The 22,169-nt window shown below is 41.4% G+C and overlaps 1 protein-coding gene across 8 annotated transcripts in view; it reads right to left on the minus strand.

Moving 5' to 3' along the window:
• poln (polymerase (DNA directed) nu) overlaps window positions 1-22,169 on the minus strand; it is a 94,527-nt gene that overhangs the window by 54,091 nt on the left and 18,267 nt on the right. For 5 of the 8 annotated variants that reach the window (XM_030753243.1, XM_030753240.1, XM_030753241.1 and 2 more), the window contains 11 exons: window positions 21,324-22,055; window positions 12,570-12,617; window positions 11,961-12,130; window positions 11,745-11,857; window positions 11,123-11,259; window positions 9,348-9,416; window positions 9,204-9,264; window positions 8,887-8,951; window positions 1,793-1,876; window positions 1,540-1,635; window positions 142-198 (listed from right to left, as the gene is read on the minus strand). In XM_030753243.1, the coding sequence (XP_030609103.1) occupies window positions 142-198; window positions 1,540-1,635; window positions 1,793-1,876; window positions 8,887-8,951; window positions 9,204-9,264; window positions 9,348-9,416; window positions 11,123-11,259; window positions 11,745-11,857; window positions 11,961-12,130; window positions 12,570-12,617; window positions 21,324-22,055 (1,632 nt within the window). Of the gene's footprint in view, window positions 1-141; window positions 199-1,539; window positions 1,636-1,792; window positions 1,877-8,886; window positions 8,952-9,203; window positions 9,265-9,347; window positions 9,417-11,122; window positions 11,260-11,744; window positions 11,858-11,960; window positions 12,131-12,569; window positions 12,618-21,323; window positions 22,056-22,169 lie in introns of those variants that run through there. The other 3 variants (XM_030753246.1, XM_030753245.1, XM_030753251.1) reach the window with 3 other exon arrangements.

Here is a 22,169-nt window from a genome sequence, read left to right on the forward strand (position 1 = left end):
GTCTTTTTGCAGCCCTGCTGGCCATTAAAAAGAATGCAGGTTTAAGGCACTTAAGGGTTGGCTTCACTTTTCAGATCTCTTTATACTTTTATACTATAAAAACCATGCTGACTTTATAAAGCAGTTGGGAACATGTCAGACCTGTCTGTACTCCAGGATTATCTTTGGCAGAGGGTGCAGGTCCTGAAGCTGTAACAACTACAACAAAAGAAAGGAGACAAAAAATGAAAATGAATATTTAAGACACACAACACAATTGTCAAACTGCATTTTTTGATGATAGCTGTATTTTTGTTCCTGTCTTATTACATTCAATTTGGCCAAAGATAAGTGTCCACTAAATACGCTGAGTGACAAATGCTTCAGCAAAATAGTCGACAGACTGGACCAAAGATATGTTCTAGCAGCACAGTGTAACCACAAAAACAGTGACCTGTATATTTTTCTTCAAATATGTGCACTAAATTTAGGTGAATAAAGAGAATCAATTTTATTTTGATGCAAAGATATGTACATTAGCAGGAATGTTACACCACATGGAGGTAAAAGCAGGGTTATGTTTACATGAAAGTGCACAGACGAAAACATTTTTGTCACTAAAATCAATGAATTATGGTGGCAAATATTCATGATCCCAATATTGATCAAAATAATTGTGATAATCATTTTGGCCATAATCAATCACCCCTAATGGGAAGCAAATATGCGGCAGGTTATGACTTTAGTACATACGGGTATTTTTAGATTTTTATGTGATTTTCAGGTATTCAGTGGTACGTCTGTATTAGTGCACATAGTGAAGTTTTTTTTTTGTTTTTTTTTCTGGGGGTGCATTCTCATCTTTATTCAAGAGGAGCATGATTTCTTGTTTTCATGATTTAATATGCAAAGGTTCAAATGCAGCTGATGATCACATAGCCGAGTGGTTGTGGCACATTCCAAGTTGGTCAGATCCTGGTCGGCTTTGACTACATGTCAGTCTCCTGCTCCGTAATAATCTACATGAGACCCATCAGACTTCCTCTCCTGGGCATCTACTGGGAGGGCTACATCATTTTCACCTCTAAATTAGCCCACGCTGCAAGAGATTAATGCTACTTTATTTAGCTAAGGGGCTTTTAATGAGATAATATATATATATATCAACTTTTCATTCCAAAAGTCATACGAGAAGGTGGGGGCAGATGAACCCAAAATTTCATCTCAAAGTTGTGCAGCAAAAGCTGGGCTAGTAATCAAAGAGGAGGCTTGCTGTTCGGGGCACTTTAGCACATGCAACTATTCAGCTATTGGGCCATCGGCTGTGGTTTAAAAAGCTGAGTGTAGGAGCAAAGAAGCACAGGAAATTTGTCCAAGCAGCAGTATATGTATATTTGTACACAGTTGTGACTAAGAACAGCAAGTTTGAGGGAAAACGTTTGCATATCTGAACACGAAAACAACAAATCTTTGTCTCAAATTTAAAGACATTTCTTAGATTTGAGGGTCAAACTGAGCTATCTGTATGTGTTTGCGTTTATGTGTTGGTCTGTGTCATACCGCAGCTTCAGATGTTGACTGCTGTTGTTTGCCAGTGGTCTTGGGAAGCTTCTTGTTTTCGCAGCGCTCATGAAGACGCAGTTTCTCAAACAGAACCTTCAAACATTGTAAGTCCACAATATCAACAAAACATGAAACACACACAAAGCATAGAAAAATACACAAAGAAACATGTTTGCAATGCGCAGTACACATATAGACAGAGAAGGCATATACTACACACATTTGCAGATGTATAGATGAAGGTACATACTGTTCGTAGCTGAGTGTTGCTGGTCAACAGGAATATTTGTCCAGCTGCTCGATGTGCTTCCTGCTCCAACTGTTTCATTTTAGTCTGACAGAGACAGACAGACAGAATCATTGCTATTTCACGTAAAGATAAATGAAATCATACAAGATGTTATGCATCACTAGTGGCTGCTGACTCAGCAACAAGAACACAAGAGATTAGTTGCTGTGATTACGTAAATATTATTAAGTCATCTTTACTGTAAAGTCAGTGTGTGGCAAGTATGTGTTGACATAATACTTATTTTTCAATTTTAAAAATAACACTTGTTACATTTTCTATGTCTCAGTTTTTACATGAACTACAAGCCTGTCATTATGATTTACATTAATGACACATGATGAATTTCTACATGTCTAACCCCATTTCAGTAAGTCACATGCATGCCAGCAAATTCACTCATATGTCAGACCATTATTTTAAAAAACCCAAGAGCTACATCTCAGACTCTGCAGGCCTCACTTAGCATGTCAAATGTTAAAATTCATGAAATTACAACGAGAAAAAGACTGAACAAGTATGGCTTGTTTGGAAGGTTTGCTGGGATAAAGCCTCTTCTCTCTGAAAAAGAACATGGCAGCACAGCTTTGGACTGCAAAGTTGCATCTGAACAAACAACAAGACTTCTGGAACAATGTCCTTTGGACAGAAGAGACCAAAGTGGAGATGTTTGGCCATAATACACAGCATCACTGTTGGAGAAAACCAAACACAGCATATCAGCACAAACACCTCATACCAGCTGTCTAGCACGGTGGTACAGGGGTGATGATGTGGGCACTTTGCAGTCACTGAGTCAACCATGAACTCCTCTGTATACCAAAGTGTTGTACAGTCAACAGATAAAGTCACTTACTTCAAGTTATTGCTGCTAAAGGTGGTTCTACAATCTACTGAGTCATGTGGTGTACTTATTGTTTCACAGGACTATGCATGTGAAACAGGAAGTCACTTATATTACTTTGTGGTTTACTATGCTGATCTTCTTCTTGAATCATATGGGAGTAGATTAGGTTCACACAGATGACCTAATGACAATTTAGCTAATACAATAAAATTATGAAAAAAACAACTCCCATAATAAAAATGCAGCATATAAATACAAACACATTTTCACTTGAACATTCTCACACAGAGAGCTAGAGGGAAACTAATTAGAATAAATCTTTGTCACAGGAAAGCCGAGGCAAAATAATAAAAACAGGAAAGAGGAAATGATGGAAAAGAAACAGCACAGATAGAGGGAGGCAGGGAAAATGAGAAAATGAAGGGGCTGACAGGAGAGAGTAGTGAAAGACAGAAACACCAGAAAATAACATGAAGATGAAAGTGGAATGCAAAGGGGATGAATACCAAGAAGAAGATTGTGATAAAAAATAAATGACAAAGACTGAGAAAAGTAAATGAGAGGATAACGGCGTGAAAAAAATCCCTTCATATACAATATTTAAACCAAATGTGAACATTTTGAGCTGTTTTTTGCTTTTTTATGAAGGGAGTGACACCCTGATCACAGCTCACTGCAAGTCTGAACAAAGCACTTGACAGACAATCCAGGGAATGAGGTTAGAGAAACAGAGACAAGATGAAACAGGATAGAGTGGAGCGAGCTAAATGTGTTGATGAAATGAGAGACAACAGACGGAAAGAGCAGCAGAGTGACAGATTGGGAATATGGGACAAAGAAAATGGATAATTGGGAGGGTTGAAACAAAGTTGAAATGTGAGGCAAACGCTGGTGTGGGCAGATGGGGAAATGTGAGAAGGTGAGAATATAACAATGGTTACACAGGAACTGGTGAGGACTGAGCATACTTGGACTTGACCTTAACACAAAACTGAATTTGGAACATTTTAGTGACATAACTTGAGACAATGATAGACAGAGGCAAGTGGAACAACAGTGGCACAAAATGAAGAAGAACAGAGTTGCGAGAAACAAATATGAAGGGACAGAAAGAGAAAGAAAGGAGGAAAATTGGGGTGAGCTGTGAGACATGTACTCAAAGTCCAAAATATGTACTTTTTTCTCGCCGACAGCAGGCACCAGACTGCCTCATCAATTTTGGATGGGTGCCCCTTAGTACTGTGTTTGACACACACACACACACACACACACACACACACACACACACACACACACACACACACACACACACACACACACACACACACACACACACACACAAGGCATGGGTATGGCAGGGCTCTTTAAGGCAGTGTTTTTATTGCACTTCACACCATGTGGATCAAGGCGCAGACTTTTTCATTGTGTCCTGGTGAGACTGAGATTTTTTTAAAAAGCTGATTTCTAAAGCTATCTGCAATCAAGATGGAAGAAAGAAGCTTGCATAAGCCCCCCCCAACACTGAAAGTGTGTGTGTGTGTGTGTGTGGGGGGGGGCACAACTCCAATTGTACAATGTGCCAGTTGAACTCAAAGAAGAAGAACGGGTACACATACAAGTAACTGCAAGTACAACGGGCAATAACAAAGGAATGATAGAGCAAAGAATCTTTCTTTAAAAATTGAGGAAATGGTTATTAAAACTAACTGTGAAATGACATACTTTCATTTTAAATCAGATTTTTTTTTTTTTTTTTTTGCTTTTGCTGTTGAAAGACCAATATAATAAATCTGTGGATATGAATGAGCATTAAATTCCTCTGCCCTCTAGAGTAATCGACTCACAGATAAGGACCTTTTGAGTATAAAGTGATGATAGACATAAAAGAACTGCTGACCTTCATACAATCCTGTGAAAAAGGACGTCTTCACAGGATTGTATGCAGCCCTGTGAAAAACCAAGTACACCCAATGATTCAGCAGCTTGTAGAACCACCTTTAGCAGCAATAACTTGCAGTAATCATTTTTTGTATTACTTTATCAGTCTCTAACAACAATGTCGCTTCAGTTCATTGAGGTTTGTAGGCATAAATTTATGCACAGCTCCCTTAAAGTCCCACCACAGCATTTGAGTCAGGTTGAGGTCTGGACTGTGACTGGTCCATTGCAACATTTTCATTTTTTCAGTCTGTCTGTTATTGATTTGCTGGTTGGGATCATTGTCTTGTTGAATGACTCAGTTTTGGCCAAGCTTTAGCTGTCAGACAGATGGGCTCACATTTGACTCTAATACTTTGGTATACAGAGGAGTTCAATTACATTTTTTAGTTCAAATCTGCTTTTTTTATATCGCACTTGGACACCGGATTAGTTCACGTAGTATGCAGATGACCATGTGCCTTAAGGCTAAGTCAGCGGCCCAGGTTTGAGCCTGACCCGCGGCCCTTGGCTGCATGCCTTTCTCCCTACTTTCCTGTCTATTCTTTACTGTAACGCTATCAAATAAAAAACAAAAGAAAAATTACATAGGGCCAAATCACAACAGTTACTTCAAGGCACTTTATATTATAAGATAATAATTCGTAAGGTATTGTAAAGTACAATAATACAGAGAAAACACTTGGACACTTTACCTCCTCTGCCATCACTTTATCCATACAGTCCAGATACATTTTATTTATTACACTCACCCATATAATGCATACCGTGTATGCTGTGTACCTTACCGGCTACAAATGTATATAATGTTTTGATATCTGTATATAGTGTTTTGATGTGTGTGTATATGTACATGTGTGTATTGACATTGATATATATATTTTTTATGTATATAGTGCTTATGTATATGTGTATAGTTTTTTCTATTTTATTTTATTTTATTCTATTCTATTTTAGTTCATTTGTTTTTACTCATCCTTTTCATTTTTCTCTGTACTGAGCTGCTGTAATGCGCAAATTTCCCTGTCGTGACAAGACAAAAGACATGCTCTGGAAGAGAGCCAGAGATTAATGATAACCAATGATTAAATGCAGAGTGGTGTATAAACACAGAGTGAAAAGAGGTGAATGAAGAAAAAACATCATCATGAGAAGCCCCCTTGTGGTGAATTTGTTGGGGCATTCACTCCCAGACCAACAAACTGCCCCAAACTCCTTTTAAAACTTCTGATTCTAACCATAATTGATCAAGTGCATTTGATTAGCAGCACCTGGCTACTACTGATAAATCCTATGGTAGCAGTAAGGGTGTACTTAGTTTTATACAGGACTGCACAGAGTCAGATGAAAACTTTTTTTCTCATGACTGTAGATTGATGTATTCCTTTAGCCTTTTGTTGTCTCTGCTACCTTATGCATTTCTTTCTACCACTGATGGCCTTTTTTGTTGAAAAGTTAAATAAATATGTGATATGAGTAGCAGTGTCTGAAACACTGAAAGTGACGGAGGTTCATTAACAGAATATTATTAATACAATGTAGAAAGACAAGAGAGGATGTGAGCATGCTTGAAAGCTTGACAGACAGGAGGGATTTTCTGGTTGGTCTTCCAACAGGTGAGCTTGACAGCTCAGATAAAAAACAAAATCCAGCACAAAAGAGTGAGGACACACATGACGGCATTCACAAACATATCACAAAAAGACAAGGACACACACAGACACATTCACACACACACACACACACACACACACACACACACACACACACACACACACACACACACACACACACACACACACAACTCTGCAGCAGACTGCAAAAACCTGAGTGCCTCAGCATGTGTATCTTTGCAGAGGCGTCCTTCCAGCAGCACAGCCTCTTGAAGGAAAAAGACAGACTATCCATCCTATTTATAGTAACACAGCAAGCTATCAAGACTGTCTCCACAACAACAACCCTGCTGCTGGTTGCAAGACTTGTGAGTTGCAGAGTGTGCGTTTGCTTCTACAAACACACACTCAAACAAAACTATGGAGGTGCATGTGTGTTCTTTGTGCACGTGTTCGTCCATGCCATCTGTATCTATTATTCTGTGCATCTGTAACAACTCTCAGATGTCATCTCCAGAACAGTTTTTTAATCTTCATGTAAACAGGACAGGCCCCCAGATGACATCCACCCCATACTTCACAAATCCTACCCAGAAGAAGAAAAATAGATGCTATTTTTTTCCCTCTTCTGTTATTGTTTTTTTCCTTGTTTTTCCTGAGGCCTCTTCTGTTTCTCATATCCTGCCACTGTCATCTGTACTGATGAAGCATCTATCAACAGCTCAGTGCTTTAGCAGGCAGACTAAAATACAATCATCTCAGAGTGATTCAGGACAAATCTAAGCTGACCCTGGACATCATACTGATACACAGGCAAACAAAGACTAAGAACCGTATGCCTGGTGTTTTCACATTACAACTACAGTACTGTGCAAAGGTCTTGAGTCACCCCTCCTTTCTTCATATTTTACTATGGAAAATAGGTGCAGCAATTTATTGAAGGAACAGCAAACATATATGGAAATACAGCATATAAGGCAAAAATAGAGTTTGTACAATTTTAATGAGCTTGAAAGTCAAAATTTGATATGACCACCTTTATCCTTCAGCACAGCCTGAACTCGCTCAGGCAGCTGTCTTGTCATTTCTTACTGTTAGTAGTCTTCAGGAATGGTTCTCCAGGCTTCTTGAAGAACATTAAAACCAGTTCTTTGGATATTGTCTGCCTTTGGCTCTCTGTCAATGATCTGACAGAGAACAAAAAGGAGTGTGGGGATCTGATGACCGCACACTGCATTGGCAGAGTGTTTGGGATCATTATCGCACTGAAAAATGAAGCCATATCCAATCAGATACTTTCCAGATGGTACTGCATAGTGGATCAAAATCTGATGGTAGTTTTCGGTCTTCATAATTCCATCAACGTTGACAAGTACATTCAAAGCTCTTCTTTGGATGTTGGCTGTTGTTGTTCTGCTCTCTGCTGAGATGATCCCACACTGATGGCTGCAGACACTCACTACCTCTCTCCTGTCTTATTTCATACATACTCATCAAGAATTTAACAAAATTCAAATTTGGATTCATCGCTCCATCAGACCTGTTCCCACTGATTTTCAGTCCCATTCTTGTGTAATGTGGCATACCTCAGCCTTTTCTCCATTTCCCTTCATTAAGAATGGCTTCTTGACATCCACCCTTCCATTTCTGACAAGGCTTCAGTGAACAGAAAATGATCAATTGAAAGACCAGATGCATTCCTCGGATCCTAGATCAGGTCTTTGCTGGATTTTTTTCTGTTTCTTAGTGACATGACTTTCAGATACTGTTCATCTGCTGTACATAGCTCTTTAGGCCTGACGCATCTTCTTTTGTCCTCCACTTGTCCAGTTTCCCCAAAGTTTTTAAAGACACACTGCACACCATGCTGAGTTTTGTGAAAGGCTGCTAGTAAGAAAGTGCCTAAAGATACAATTTAAAATTGGTTCTTTGCTAAGTTGCTTGTTATGTGCAGACACAACACTGGTTTATCCCTTGAGTTTAGGTGCCTTTTCTGCTTGAATGATTCATAGGTCAGTGTTAAGTGGTTTAACAAGCAAACAAACAGAAAAATTCCTCTAAAAATGGTCAGGCACAAGGAATGAACTGAGTGAAAATGCAGCCAATGTCCACGGAAAAAATTTGAAGGACCTTCAGTAAGCCTGGAGAACTATTGCTGAAGACTACTTAAAAAAAAATTAGAAAGAAAGAAAGCCTGACTGCTTGGAAACAAAATATAAAGAAATGAGGGTTGGCTCAAGACTTTTGCACACTACTACATTTGGTATAAACACATAACTGTTAAACCTTAGAAAGAAACCAGATTAACTACAGTGTAGATCGTGTCATGAATGTTAATGCACTAGCCCAATTAGTTTGGTAGCATGCCCAGTTTAGCATTAGTCTGTAATTTATGTTAACGAAAGCACTGAAATGATCATTAAATCGCTTGAAACACGTATCACACACACACAGACTTTTTACACTGAGTTGAATGCTGATAATCCCTGAGAGTGGTAATTTGACTTTTAGAAATAATTTACTTATTTATTCATGATTGTTTATTAATGATTGATGATAATGATTATTTATTAATGACTGTGAAAGTTTAACATCAAGCAGCTATAACTTTCAATTTACCAAATAGGTTATTACTTTGAGGCCACATGCTACCTTACCCCCAGCAAGTCTGATGTTCTCCTAAGTGCCTCTTTATCCACATGGATGCGGTGGCTCTCCATGGCTGAAACAATAAAATTATTTATCGATTCACAGGACCTGATACAGTAAATCTGTCAACAACTAATAGATTATTATCACAGACATAGAGAACTGGAACAGCCAAATAAGAGTCAGCTGTCATTCAATATCACATGCTTTTATTTTGGTTATTCAAGGATTTTTTTTCACAATAAATTTCACAGGATGTGGGTGGAAGAAACTGAAAAGGCTTTGCTGTATTTTAAAACAATTCTCAGTGTAAAGCAGTGCTCACCTGCCAGAACAGGGATCATGTTCAACTCCATATCTGAGTAGAGCTGCCACAGCCCTTGGCTCTGCGCACACAAATAGTCAGTTAGGTAATCTGTTTGTGCTGGTGTGCGTGTGTGCATGTTTGTGTGTTTGTGAGTTTTCCTACGTGTAGTTCAGAGCATAGCTTCATATTAAGCCTGTAGAGCCAATAGAGACCTGAGATTACCTGAGAAACCTGAGGGAGAGAGAGAGAGAGACAAACAGAGAGAAAAAGAAAAGGGAGGCGGAACATGCTTCAGGTATTGTTGTGCAAATATACTTCATGATTCATGGTTTCTTCTATAGTTAATATTGGTACCCTTCCCCTTATAAAAAAAAAAACATCAACACGGCTCAAATGCTTTCTATTCATTGAGCGTAACTGGTATCGCCTTCTTTTCTATTCAACATTTAACAGAACAGACATTTTAATTTTGAAATGAAAATGACAGGGACAAAAATGCTGGAAGACTTAACCTGATATTTAGTGACACATACTTTCTGAGGCAATCACTGCAATCACACACTTTTGTGGCTCTTAATCAGACGTCCACAATTCATAGCCAGTAGTTTGGTCCACTTTCCTTGCTTCAGTTTTCTTAGATTTGATAGGACCGGGATTATAATTGCTTGAAACCCAGACGAGCACTCATTCCTATTTTCCCTTTTCAAGTCTGACTGGAGTCTGCTTGAAGGATGCATGCGGTCACAAAAAAACTGGAAGACACACGGAGATCGACACAGGGTCTTGCATTCACCCTCTGATGACGTATTTTATACCAGGCACATACTACTGCCGTACTGCTGTCAGATTCTGCTCTTTTCATAGATTGATCAGAACACGCTGAAGTTTCTTCTCATTCAGATTTGGGTAGTTTAAGATGTATGTTGGGTCATTTTACTGTAAAAGGAGCCATGACTGAGCTACCTTCCCCGTACAACACCTTTAGACTTAATGCACCCCATCCAGCAAAACAACCCCATAGTATAACTGAGCCCCCGCGCCATGTCTCACAGTAAAAACTCTGCTTCATATTTTCTTCTGTGAACACGGAGCTTACCAGAAAACTGCTTTTGTTGCATATGTTCAAAGGGCATTCTCTCAGACGTATTTTGGCTTGTCAACATGCATTTTACTCCAGTCAGGCTTTTTCATGTTCCTCATTTAGTCAGAAGTCACTCGGAGGGCAATTTCTTTTAAAGTTGTCCTTGTTTTTTTGGTTTTTTTACCATTTAAACTTTCCTTATAAACGTAGGGCATTTTCTTTCTTTAATTTTCTTGAGTCCCGATCCAAGGAGGTTTGCAGCACTCCAGTGGACCTTAAAGCTTTCAATAATTAGATGCTGTAGTCACAAGAACACTGCTTCGACTTGTGGCCTTTAAAGTTACCCTGGCTGAAATGATTTTCTTGCTCCTCAGGCAGCTCTCCTCATTTTCCTTTTTCTCTTATTCATTCATAACCACACACCTAAATGTGGCATACCGAAGGCCACTTGACAGTTCATCGAGTACTTTTTTCCATTTATATGCAGGAGGCGATTGACTCGTTTTAGAAGATATTATTTTAACATATATCAAAGGCATCCAAATACACGACAAAAGCCGTCAAAGGAGCAATAATGTCTCATCCTCTAATCACTATTGAAAGATGTCAAAGTAAGATCAACACGTGCTAAAATATGCTGCGATACACCAGCAAAGGAAGGGAAGAAGGACAAGATTTAAATACTTAAAAAATAAGCTTTATCACAAAGTTACAGATAATAAAAACACTGATTGTAAACATAGTATTGCTTACAAGAATATACTTCAAATTCCAAGAATTTATCTTGTAGATGGCTTACATACTAGTCAACTGGTAATATTCATCATGCGATCAATAAATTCACACTTAAGCTCACCTTCTGGGCACCCAGGGCAGGTGTTAAATGGGGTCTTTTGCAGTGTTTATTAAGAAGGTCCTGGTAGCAAGAGGAGGGATCTGTGGGATCCAGCAGCCACCCTGATACCTGTGGGTCCTGGATATGACAGCCTGCCACTGGATAAAGAGAAAAAACTCATTATGATAATGAGCAGCATTTGATTTGCTCCACACTGATAAAGGACCTGCAAATGAATATAAAATCAGACATCATACATGATCAAGTATGTCTGCTGCAGGACTGGTTTGATAAGTACCTAAGTATCAAGCATCTCCTTTAATCAACATATCAGTCAGTCCGAGGCTGCTGTTGTTTCAGAGGAAGGAATTTCAATCTTCCCTCTGTAATGTGTTTTTATTGTGTTTGTTGAATAGAGCTCTAATTGTTTGTAGCATGGATAGTTTGCCTGATTTCATTAACACTAGACTAAATGGAATAAAGAAACAGTTACTTAAATCTTTGATAAATGGCATCTTAATTAAATCTCTGACAAATGACAGTGAATTTGCAAAGTAGTGTTTTGTATAAACAGCTAGAGCCAGATGTGCATGGCTGCATGAATGTCTTTCTGTGTATTGCTGCATTTATTTTTGTGTCCTGCCTTGTTTCCAGCTGAGGTCTCGTCTGTAAAACTGCAGAACTGTACGAAGCAAATCCTTGGCTTTATAGCACACCACCAGTTGAGATCTTGATAGTAACTGTAGCAGCATATCTCTGTGGGACACATACACACACCTCCTAGTACTCCTGTTTTAGCATTAAACACTCACAAACACACATCTCCATCATACACAAATATATATAAACACGAACATACCTAGTAAAGAGCTCATGGCTCTGGTGCACTTGTTGCTGGGCCCATGCAGGTGTGTGTTCTAGTTTTAAGTAGACCAGAGTGTCGTTTGGGCCGAGCGAACCCTCCAGCATGCTGCAATTGGGTTCATTCTTCATCAGTATGAGGAGGCCACACACTGGTGGAGTGAGCTTCTATATCAGGAAACAAAGAGGGGAATTAGCAAGAACACAGAGGTTGCTAAAGATGCAGCAAGCCATAAGAGTTTAAATTGTTATGAAAGGCACAAGGCAAGTTTGAACCCCTTTTGAGCTGCTGTAGATATAAATGTTAGATCATTAATGCAACCTTTGCTTTTTTTTTTTTATTAATATAACCTTTAGCAATCTGAAGTTTAATGCAGAAGAAGCCCAAAGTGAGCTCTGATGAACTCAACCAATTATGTCCTTAGTGCTGATTGGTTGAGCTCTAATGAACTCAACCAATCAGCACTAAGGACATAATTTACAATATACTAAATGTTACCCATGAGGAAAACAAGACTCTCAAATTCAGAATCATAATTTATTTTGACGTTTTCATCTTATTTCAAAAAGAATGACTGCATAGATCACAAACATTTTGTCTCCGTACCTGTTCTGGGTCTAACTGAGTGCTTCCATCTTGGTACACCATCGTTAGTGTAACGGGTACCGGTTCACAGCGCCCGTGAGCAGCTTTACCGATAGCTGGAATAATGGAAAACAATAAGATGACACAGGAGAAGCGGTTTGTCATCTCTGATTCCTCCTCAGCTATATTTATTAACACATCACATATCATTAACTGTTAACACTGTCCATTTTAAATCAGCATCATCTTGCTGTACACACATATGTATAATGTCTCCTTAGACATGTTTCAGTGTCCATAAATCACACATATTCATCAGACATTAACTCTGTTACAATATCTCCTTTATGTCTCTTTCTCATATCACAGGTTAACACTGGTTAGTACTGTATTTTAAATGTACCTTTAGAAAAATACCATGAGGTATTAATGGACTCCATATTAAACAGTAGTAAGTAAATAAACACAAACTTTTAAACATATTGATTAATTTATACATTTTACTCTTCTCAGTTTTAATCTACCTTTTAACTAGCACAAAGATATAAACATCAAATACATAGAGAAACTTGCCACGTAATACATGAAACAATGAGAATGAAAGTGCATCAGCTCACACAGGCTTTCAGTAGTTAGCTGCCTGCTAGCAAAATGGCCGCACTGCTGTCACTTTCACTCTCGGTGACGATCGATCTCATAAACAAAGGATAACGCATCTTACCGCTCATTAACACCATCGTTCTGAATTCGACTTTGTCTACAAACATTAACTAGCAGTTACACCCATTTTCCTTACAGTTTCAAACACAACATACCTGGAATAATGGAAAACAATAAGATGACACAGGAGAAGCGGTTTGTCGTCTCTGATTCCTCCTCAGCTATGAGGGGAATGCACGAGCGGCAGGCACACCACCATCTCACAGTGCCTCCTACTGGTGGGAGCGGAGTAACTGCATACACACTCAATATCTAACACAGTGTGTGAACCTAAAATTGACCCATATAAATACAAACAAAATATATCTGAAACACAGCATTATACACCTTATTCAAATGCTTATTTCTAATTACATCCACATGTGAACACACACTTGTGGGCTTCACACGCTCCCTGACAAAAATAAAAATGTCTCCTGACATTTACCAAATCATTTACCAACTTTTCAACTTAAAGGTTGCACCTATTATTGTTTATTACGAACAGATCTCTCTTCAAACGCACACCAGGGTGGGTGGCATGTATGGAGTTGGTGTATGTGGCATGTATGGTGTTTGGGTGTACAAAATGGGGTGTGTGCATGGTGTCCAAATGGTTGGAATGTATGGCAAAAGAGGCAGTGGTGGAGGTGTGTGAGATGCAACTATGACAGGTGAGTATGGTGCTGTGTGCGCAGAAACTGTATTTGCGCTAGTCTGTGATCGGACTGATGGTTCACCCAATGTGTTGTATGTGAGAAATTGTGTTGGTTTTGTTTCACGAGCAGACCTTCTAATCTCTGGCTGATCATGCTCAACAGGTGGGGTCTGGGATCGGCCTTCTGTACCAGACTGTCGATGCTCTTGAACTCCATTGTCTGTCTCAGGTTCAATAAGAGCACGCTGGTCTTCATCCATGTTTTGTTCAGCTCCACTTTCTGTAGGAGACAGGTTGTGCTCGGGCACCGTATGACCACTGCTGATCACAGGTTCGAGAGCAACCGAGTCTCTTACAGGGTTTTGACAAGGATCTCTCAGAGAAAAGGTAAGTTCCTCATGGTTGATGAGAGATCTTTCTTCAGTTCTTTCCGCAGGTACTCTGAGCCAGTAATGAGAGACACAGTCATCATCTGAGTCTGAGTTGTCGTTCTCATCCATTTCTTGTGCGTCTGTCTGTCTTTCTTTGTGTTTTGGTCTCTTGTCAGGGACATGTCTGGCATGGGGTGAAACAACTTCCACAGGCAAGTCATTTACTAGCAATAGGAGATTGCGGTGTAGTGTTCTGGTTTTCTTGTGGTCACCGCTCTCAGGACAGACAATGTACACTGGACTCTCAGCAAGCTGACTTTTGACGATATAGATAGTCTTCTCCCAATATGATCTTAACTTGCCTGGCCCTCCACGTTCACTGAGATTCCTTACCAGAACCCGGTCTCCAGGTTGCAACATGACTCCTTTTGTTTTCCTGTCATAGATTACTTTCCCTCTGTCACTGGACTTTTTGCTGTTCTCACTTGCAATCCGATAGGCTTCTGCCATTCTCTCAGCCCATTTTTCCGCATAACCCCTTGGCGAGTATGACTCCTTATCTCGAGTCAACCCAAACAGCAAGTCAATTGGGAGATGTGGATGACGGCCATAGAGGAGGAAAAAGGGTGAGTAGCCAGTGGATTCATGTCGAGTACAATTGTATGCGTGGATAATGTGTGGGAGGTGGTCCTTCCACCGCAGTTTCTCACTTTCTGTCAGTGTTCTCAACATCTGGAGTATGGTGCGGTTCAATCGCTCAGCTGGATTGCCCTGCGGATGGTATGGCGTTGTCCTTGAGTGACCTACTCCAGCCAGTTTCTGCAGCGTTTCGAACAGTTTGTTTTCAAATTCACGGCCTTGGTCATGATGCAATTTGGCCGGATATCCAAATCGGGGTATGAAGTCACTGAAAATCCGCTCAGCAGCTGTTTTTCCACTCTTGTTCTTTGTGGGATAGGCCTGAGCAAATCGAGTGAAATGATCAAGCACCACCAGAATGTATTCGTAGCCTCCACAACTTGCTTCCAAATGCAAGTAATCAATACACACAAGTTCCAAAGGGAAGCTTGATGTGATGCTACCCATAGGAGCACGATCATGAGTGACAGGCTTCTTGGCTTTGACACATGGACATCTCCGAGTGACATAGTCCTCGATTTCTTTTGCCATAAACGGCCAGTAGAACCTTTCTCTAGCAAGGTGGATCACTCTTTCTGTGCCGACATGGCCCATCTCATTGTGCAGATACTTAAGGGCTAATGTTCTGTATTTGGTAGGGAGGACCAACTGTTTCCGCCCATTTGTTTGTCGGTACAGGAGGTCATTTTCCAGGTATAACCTGCTCCATTCTTGCAGCATCCTCCGAGCAGCTCCACTTAGAGTTTTGCGTGTCTCATCTGTCACTTTGGTAGTTGATGCTTTCAGCTCTATTATCTGACTTATAGCTTGATCTTCTCTCTGTGCTTTCACCAGATTATCATGGCTTATGGTTGGCAGGTTAGGGTAAGGCTTTTGGTGTAGGTCTGGGGAGGAGGTATTAAGTGCTGCAACCCAGGCTACATCTTTGCGCTCAGCTGCCTGACTACCATGCCATGTTGCACAAACAACTTCATCCGAGAGCTTCTCTGTGCAAGTCATTTCATATTTCTCCATGTCCAAAGGAAGGCGAGATAGAGTGTCTGCATCCGCGTTTGACTTTCCAGGCCTGTACTTGATGTCAAACCGGAAATCAGAGAGTTCACCCACCCACCTATGGCCGACCGCATTTAACTTTGCTGTACTCATGATGTAAGTCAATGGGTTGTTGTCAGTATAGATGGTGAAGTGTGGAGAGTAGTACAAGTAATCATGAAATTTCTCACACACAGCCCATTTCAAAGCGAGAAACTCTAGTTTCCCACTGTGCAGGTGGTAATTGCGTTCGGATGGAGTGAGGGTCCTTGAGCCATATCCAATGACTCTCAGTTTTCCATTCTGGCGTTGATATAGGACAGCTCCTAAACCCTGGTCTGATGCGTCAGTATGGAGGGTGAAAGGGAGGTTAAAGTCTGGATAGGCCAAAACAGGTGGGCTTGTCAGGAGAGTAACCAGTTGTTCAAGAGCTTGCTGATGTTCAGTGGTCCAGTTAACAAGCTCTCGGGAGGGCAACTGTGGATGTTTAGTGGTTTTGTTTTGTACTCTGGTCTGGGCTTTCCCTGACTTACTTTGAAGCAGCTCATAGATGGGTTTGGCGATTCGGGAGAAATCTTGAATGTATGAGCGGTAATAGCCCAGGAACCCAGTCAGTTTCCTTACATCTCCAACTGTTTGTGGCCTTTTGTTTGTTAGAGTTCGTACAGCTTCCAGATCACGTGGGTCAATTTTGACCCCTTCAGATGACACAAGGCGGCCCACATATCTGACTTCTTGCTTAAAAAGCTCACATTTCTCGGGCCTTAGTTTCACTCCATGATGCTGGAGAGCCTGGAGAACCTTTCTGAGTGCCTCAACATGCCCATCAAACGTTTTTGCATAGCAAAGCACATCATCGAGATATGGGATGCAGCATTCATCTCTGAGGGGACCTAGCATCTCCTCCATGCTCCGCTGGAAGGCTGCAGGGGCGTTCGAGAGTCCAAATGGGATCCGGATCCATTCATAGAGGCCCCATGGAGTGATGAAGGCGGTGAACTGCCGTGAACTCTCAGAGATAAAGCCCTGATGGTAGGCTTTGCCTTGGTCCAGGATGCTAAACCAGGCATTGCCACCAAGGGTGTCTGTCAGGTCCTGTATTCTGGGCAGTGGGTGACGGTCAGGAACAGTCTTTTTATTCAGGAGACGATAATCAATGCATAACCTCAGGCTGCCATCTTTCTTTCTCACACAGACCACCGGAGCAGCATAAGGGGATTTGGATTTGACTATCCAGCCTCTCATCAGAAGTTCTTGTATGTATTCTTTTACCTCTTTGAAAAGTGGTTTAGGGACTGACGAATAAGTCCTCTGGACAGGGATCTCATCACGGAGGGTGATTGACATTTGTAAGCTTGGTATGCACCCAATATCATTGCTGTCACGTGCAAAAGCTCCAGCCTCTTCACAAAGCATTTTGTTAACCACAGCTCGTTTCTCCTCATCAAGATGACTGAGGTCAATATTAGGTTGCCATGAGGGTGAACTGGGGCTAGCAGGAGCTGGAGTGACACTGTTGACTGTCACTGTGGGCTCAGACATGTCAGATTGCTCTGGTAAGATGACTTTTTCAACACTGTGTATACTGCCCAGAGCAGTCTTTCTCGGTAATTTGATTGCGTGTTTTGTGTTATTCCCAACAGGTACAGCAACATATGGCTTCCTTGGATTTTGCACCTCTAACAGGCCTTCTCCAACATCCAACTCTGTCAGCTGCACATTGTTGATGTCTGGTTCAAACAGGAAGACTGAATCAGAACAATCCATGTTGGGTGGGACTTGGCACTTAACCCAGGTTACCTGTCCTGCTGGAATGACAGTGTCTTGTCTGCCAGTCCGTAGACGACCACTTTGCACAGGGGGGTTGCCAGCCTGGATGACATTTACAAGGAGCGCTGCATTCTCTGTAGATATTGACAGGGCATTACAGAGCAAAGTGGTAAGCATGGGAATTAACTTTTCAGGCTGTTCCTGCATCATCTCCTCCAGCACATTAAAACCTAGCAGTGGTCTCTCAAGTGGCAGACTACTAACAAGAAAAGGCACAGTGATTGACAAATCTGGGTTTTCATTACCCATCAAATTCACAGTAAGTGGAACCCAGCCATCAAAGGGGATGACATCACCATTAACTGCAAAAACCTGTAGTTCTTCATCATCATGGATAATCTCCCTTAGTGATTTAACTGTATTGTCAGGTAAGTATTTGTTCTTCCAGTCTCTGTCTATCATGCTTACTTGAGCTCCTGTATCTAGCAAAGCAGCGACAGCTAGGCCATTCAGGTTACAGCGAACCAGGGCTTTGCTCCCAATAAGCTTTGCCAGACGTTCACTTTTGCTGCTGGACAGGACATGGGAGGTGACACTTGATTTCTTTAGCACTCCCTGTCCTGTATTCTCTGTTACACTGTTTTGGTCTTTGATACTGACGGTTGCCAAGTTTTGCTTGTCAGGCTCATTGGTATGGCGTATGGCAGGTTGGGACTGTAGGGACCCGGTCACTGTCTGTCCCCTGGCAGGGACCGGCTCCAGTTTCCCTGACGTGTTGGCTTTCTCAGGCAACCCACTGCTCTGTGACCTTCTTCACCGCAGTAGAAGCAGTGTGTACAGTCAGAGCGATGCTGCTCAACACATTTGTCACAGCCAAACGGTCTCTCTCTTTTGTCATCTGTCCTTCCTTTCTTTAGGTTACTGACGTGCTCTGGTTTCTGTGTGTGCATTGACTGTTGCATGAGTTCAACAAGACTGGTCAGCTTTTCAACCTTCTCTGTTAGTTGCTGGATAATATCTGTCTTTTGTTTCTTCCCCACGTTCTCCTCCTTGGTACTGGGATACTGAGCAGCATTAGCTTCCACCTGGGCACTGTGTACATTTGTGGGTCTTTGACGGGTGACAGGACCTAAGCGCCTCTGTCTCTCATTTTCATCACTTAGTATCCTTTTCATGCGTTTCAGGATTGCCTCATCAGTCACACCAGCGTCCGCAAGCAGTGGTTTGAGCTCTCGGCGAACATCATCGTGTTTGTGCCCAAGGCCCTGGTATACAGTGTGGAGGAAAACATCTTGAACTGTGCTTGCACTGTATTTCACATCTGTGTCAGCATGCTTTGAGGCCAATAAAATCTTTTGCTTTAGCCCCATGACTCTGTACAGAAATTGTTGAGGAGTCTCACTGTCTTTTTGTTTGGTGCACATGAGCTCCTGGAAAAGCTCCATGTTGCTTCGCTCACCCAGGTGAGAGTGGAGGAAGCCTTTAAGCTCTTCAACAGTTAACTCATCCTTATTCATTAACATGTCCTTGAAAGGTCCAGGTTTTATAGTTCTGAGGACAGCTCTCACAATTTCTGCATCACTGAACTGCTCCTTTAATCCTTCTTCAATCTGACGGCAAACATTATTGTAGCTGATGTCTGACCCCTGGTCTGCAATCTGACCCCCATGTATCTTAAACTCCCGGCGATGGAGATAAGAAAGGTCCCTTAAGGAGACCACTTTGTCAGGTGTTGTCCCAGCTACAGGTTTGGTGTGTGCAAAGTCTCTATATTGTGGGATGGACTGCGGTCTTACTGGTAAGTGAGATGTAGAATGCAGAGTGGATGTGGGTATGTTCTGCATGATCTTCTTACCAAGTTCCTCATAAGTGGTTAGCATTTTGTGTATTTCTGTCTCATGTGTGCATGTCACTGTGGTGGCTGAATGGTGATTAGCACTGTCAACTTCTCTTGCATCATTAACAATGATATCAATAGCATCACCATTAGTTTGAGTCTCTTCACCACTTACATTAGCAACTTGTGAGTTTATGTCATCACCTTTTGCATGCATTTTGACATTTTCCTCAGACACACAACCCCTCATGGTCACATCAACTACATCTCTCAAATCTAACAAATGAGCCATACCTTCATCCTCAGACTCTAGTAGAGTATTACTGCACATGAAACTGTTGATGTACTCAAAACAATCATCCTCACGCCCCGACTCAAGTTGAGATTGGTCCATCTCAGGCACTGCCCTCAGCGACTTGGCAATCTGGAACAGCTGATCTGCAGAAAGAGTGAACAGGTCTTTCTTGATGGCCCACACCAAGCGTTTCCTCTCACTGTCTGCCATGGCTGCTTCCCTATTCCTCGTCCTTGGTCACGCAGTCCGATAACCGTACTCTGTCTTTGTTGTTGATGGGCTGTTATTTTCCTGAGGCACAGTCTTGACTCTTCATCAGATGTAGAGGCAGGTAGGGTTGATTGGCCACATCAGGTCCTCGGTGTCGATATCACTGGATCAGCTTCCGTTTTGGCAGGGGACGTGATCCCGGATGAGCCCCCAGAAAAACTGTAACGGGTACCGGGTCACAGTGCCTGTGAACAGCTTTACAGATAGCTGAAATAACAGAAAACAATAAGATGACACAGGAGAAGCAGTTTTGTCATCTCTGATTCCTCCTCAGCTATATTTATTAACACATCACATATCATTAACTGTTAACACTGTCCATTTTAAATCAGCATCATCTTGCTGTACACACATATGTATAATGTCTCCTTAGACATGTTTCAGTGTCCATAAATCACACATATTCATCAGACATTAACTCTGTTACAATATCTCCTTTATGTCTCTTTCTCATATCACAGATTAACACTGGTTAGTACTGTATTTTAAATGTACCTTTAGAAAAATACCATGAGGTATTAATGGACTCCATATTAAACAGTAGTAAGTAAATAAACACAAACTTTTAAACATATTGATTAATTTATACATTTTACTCTTCTCAGTTTTAATCTACCTTTTAACTAGCACAAAGATATAAACATCAAATACATAGAGAAACTTGCCACGTAATACATGAAACAATGAGAATGAAAGTGCATCAGCTCACACAGGCTTTCAGTAGTTAGCTGCCTGCTAGCAAAATGGCCGCACTGCTGTCACTTTCACTCTCGGTGACGATCGATCTCATAAACAAAGGATAACGCATCTTACCGCTCATTAACACCATCGTTCTGAATTCGACTTTGTCTACAAACATTAACTAGCAGTTACACCCATTTTCCTTACAGTTTCAAACACAACATACCTGGAATAATGGAAAACAATAAGATGACACAGGAGAAGCGGTTTGTCGTCTCTGATTCCTCCTCAGCTATGAGGGGAATGCACGAGCGGCAGGCACACCACCATCTCACAGTGCCTCCTACTGGTGGGAGCGGAGTAACTGCATACACACTCAATATTTAACACAGTGTGTGAACCTAAAATTGACCCATATAAATACAAACAAAATATATCTGAAACACAGCATTATACACCTTATTCAAATGCTTATTTCGAATTACATCCACATGTGAACACACACTTGTGGGCTTCACATCAGCACCACCACCTTGGCCTGCACAGCCATCTCAAACATCTGCACCTTCTCATCTGGGTTCAGCTTTCCAGCATCCTTTACTCTAGAGTCAGATGTCAAGCTTGCAGTCAGACAGCCAGCTCTGGAATGGGTCGGGGGCTCACTAGTATTAACTGCCTCACTGAAGCTTTTGGGCCCACTTGTGACATGTTTGGTCTCACATGTGGCCCACTTGAGTTTGCATGGCTTGCAAAATGGGGTGTTTTTGGAAGCCTTCCCTGGTGATTCCCTTGATAGTTCTTCTATTTTACTTTGCCAGTTTTGCTGAGTTTGCTTTGAGGCATCTAGTTCTCTACGTGCCCCAGACAACAGTCTTGTTTCATGTGAAGGACTTGCTGTCCCCCGTAGTTCTCTGGCACTCTTCCACTCACTAACCCTCCCTTCCCTTGGCTTCTGTTGTGAGGAACGTGGAGGCTCCCATTTTGGAGGGTGTCTGGTTAGGCTGATTTTGGCAGCAGGATTAGGAGTTTGGTGCTGAAATGCTTCATGTTTCCTCTTTAGAGAGAAGGAAAGTTTCAGGCAATGATGACTTGGAGAACTTTTTAGGTTTCTATTTTCTAACTCTTTCTTCGGTACTACAATTGGTGAAGCAGTTGAGGTCAATTCCTGTACTGAAGACTTTAGTCCAAGAGCAACAGTTCTTGTTGGGGCCAGTGCCAAGCTCGAGCTACTCCCTCTGGTGCTTCCATTAGTAGTCTAAGCAACATAAAAGGTGAACAATGTGCACAGAGTGACAAAGGACACAGAAAAAAAAAAGAAGAGGAACTTGAAATAGACTCTTGCCGTCCCTCCTGATTTTGTTACACAGAA

This window comes from Archocentrus centrarchus, chromosome 18 (genome assembly GCF_007364275.1).
Source record: "Archocentrus centrarchus isolate MPI-CPG fArcCen1 chromosome 18, fArcCen1, whole genome shotgun sequence".
Taxonomy (NCBI): Eukaryota; Metazoa; Chordata; class Actinopteri; order Cichliformes; family Cichlidae; genus Archocentrus; species Archocentrus centrarchus.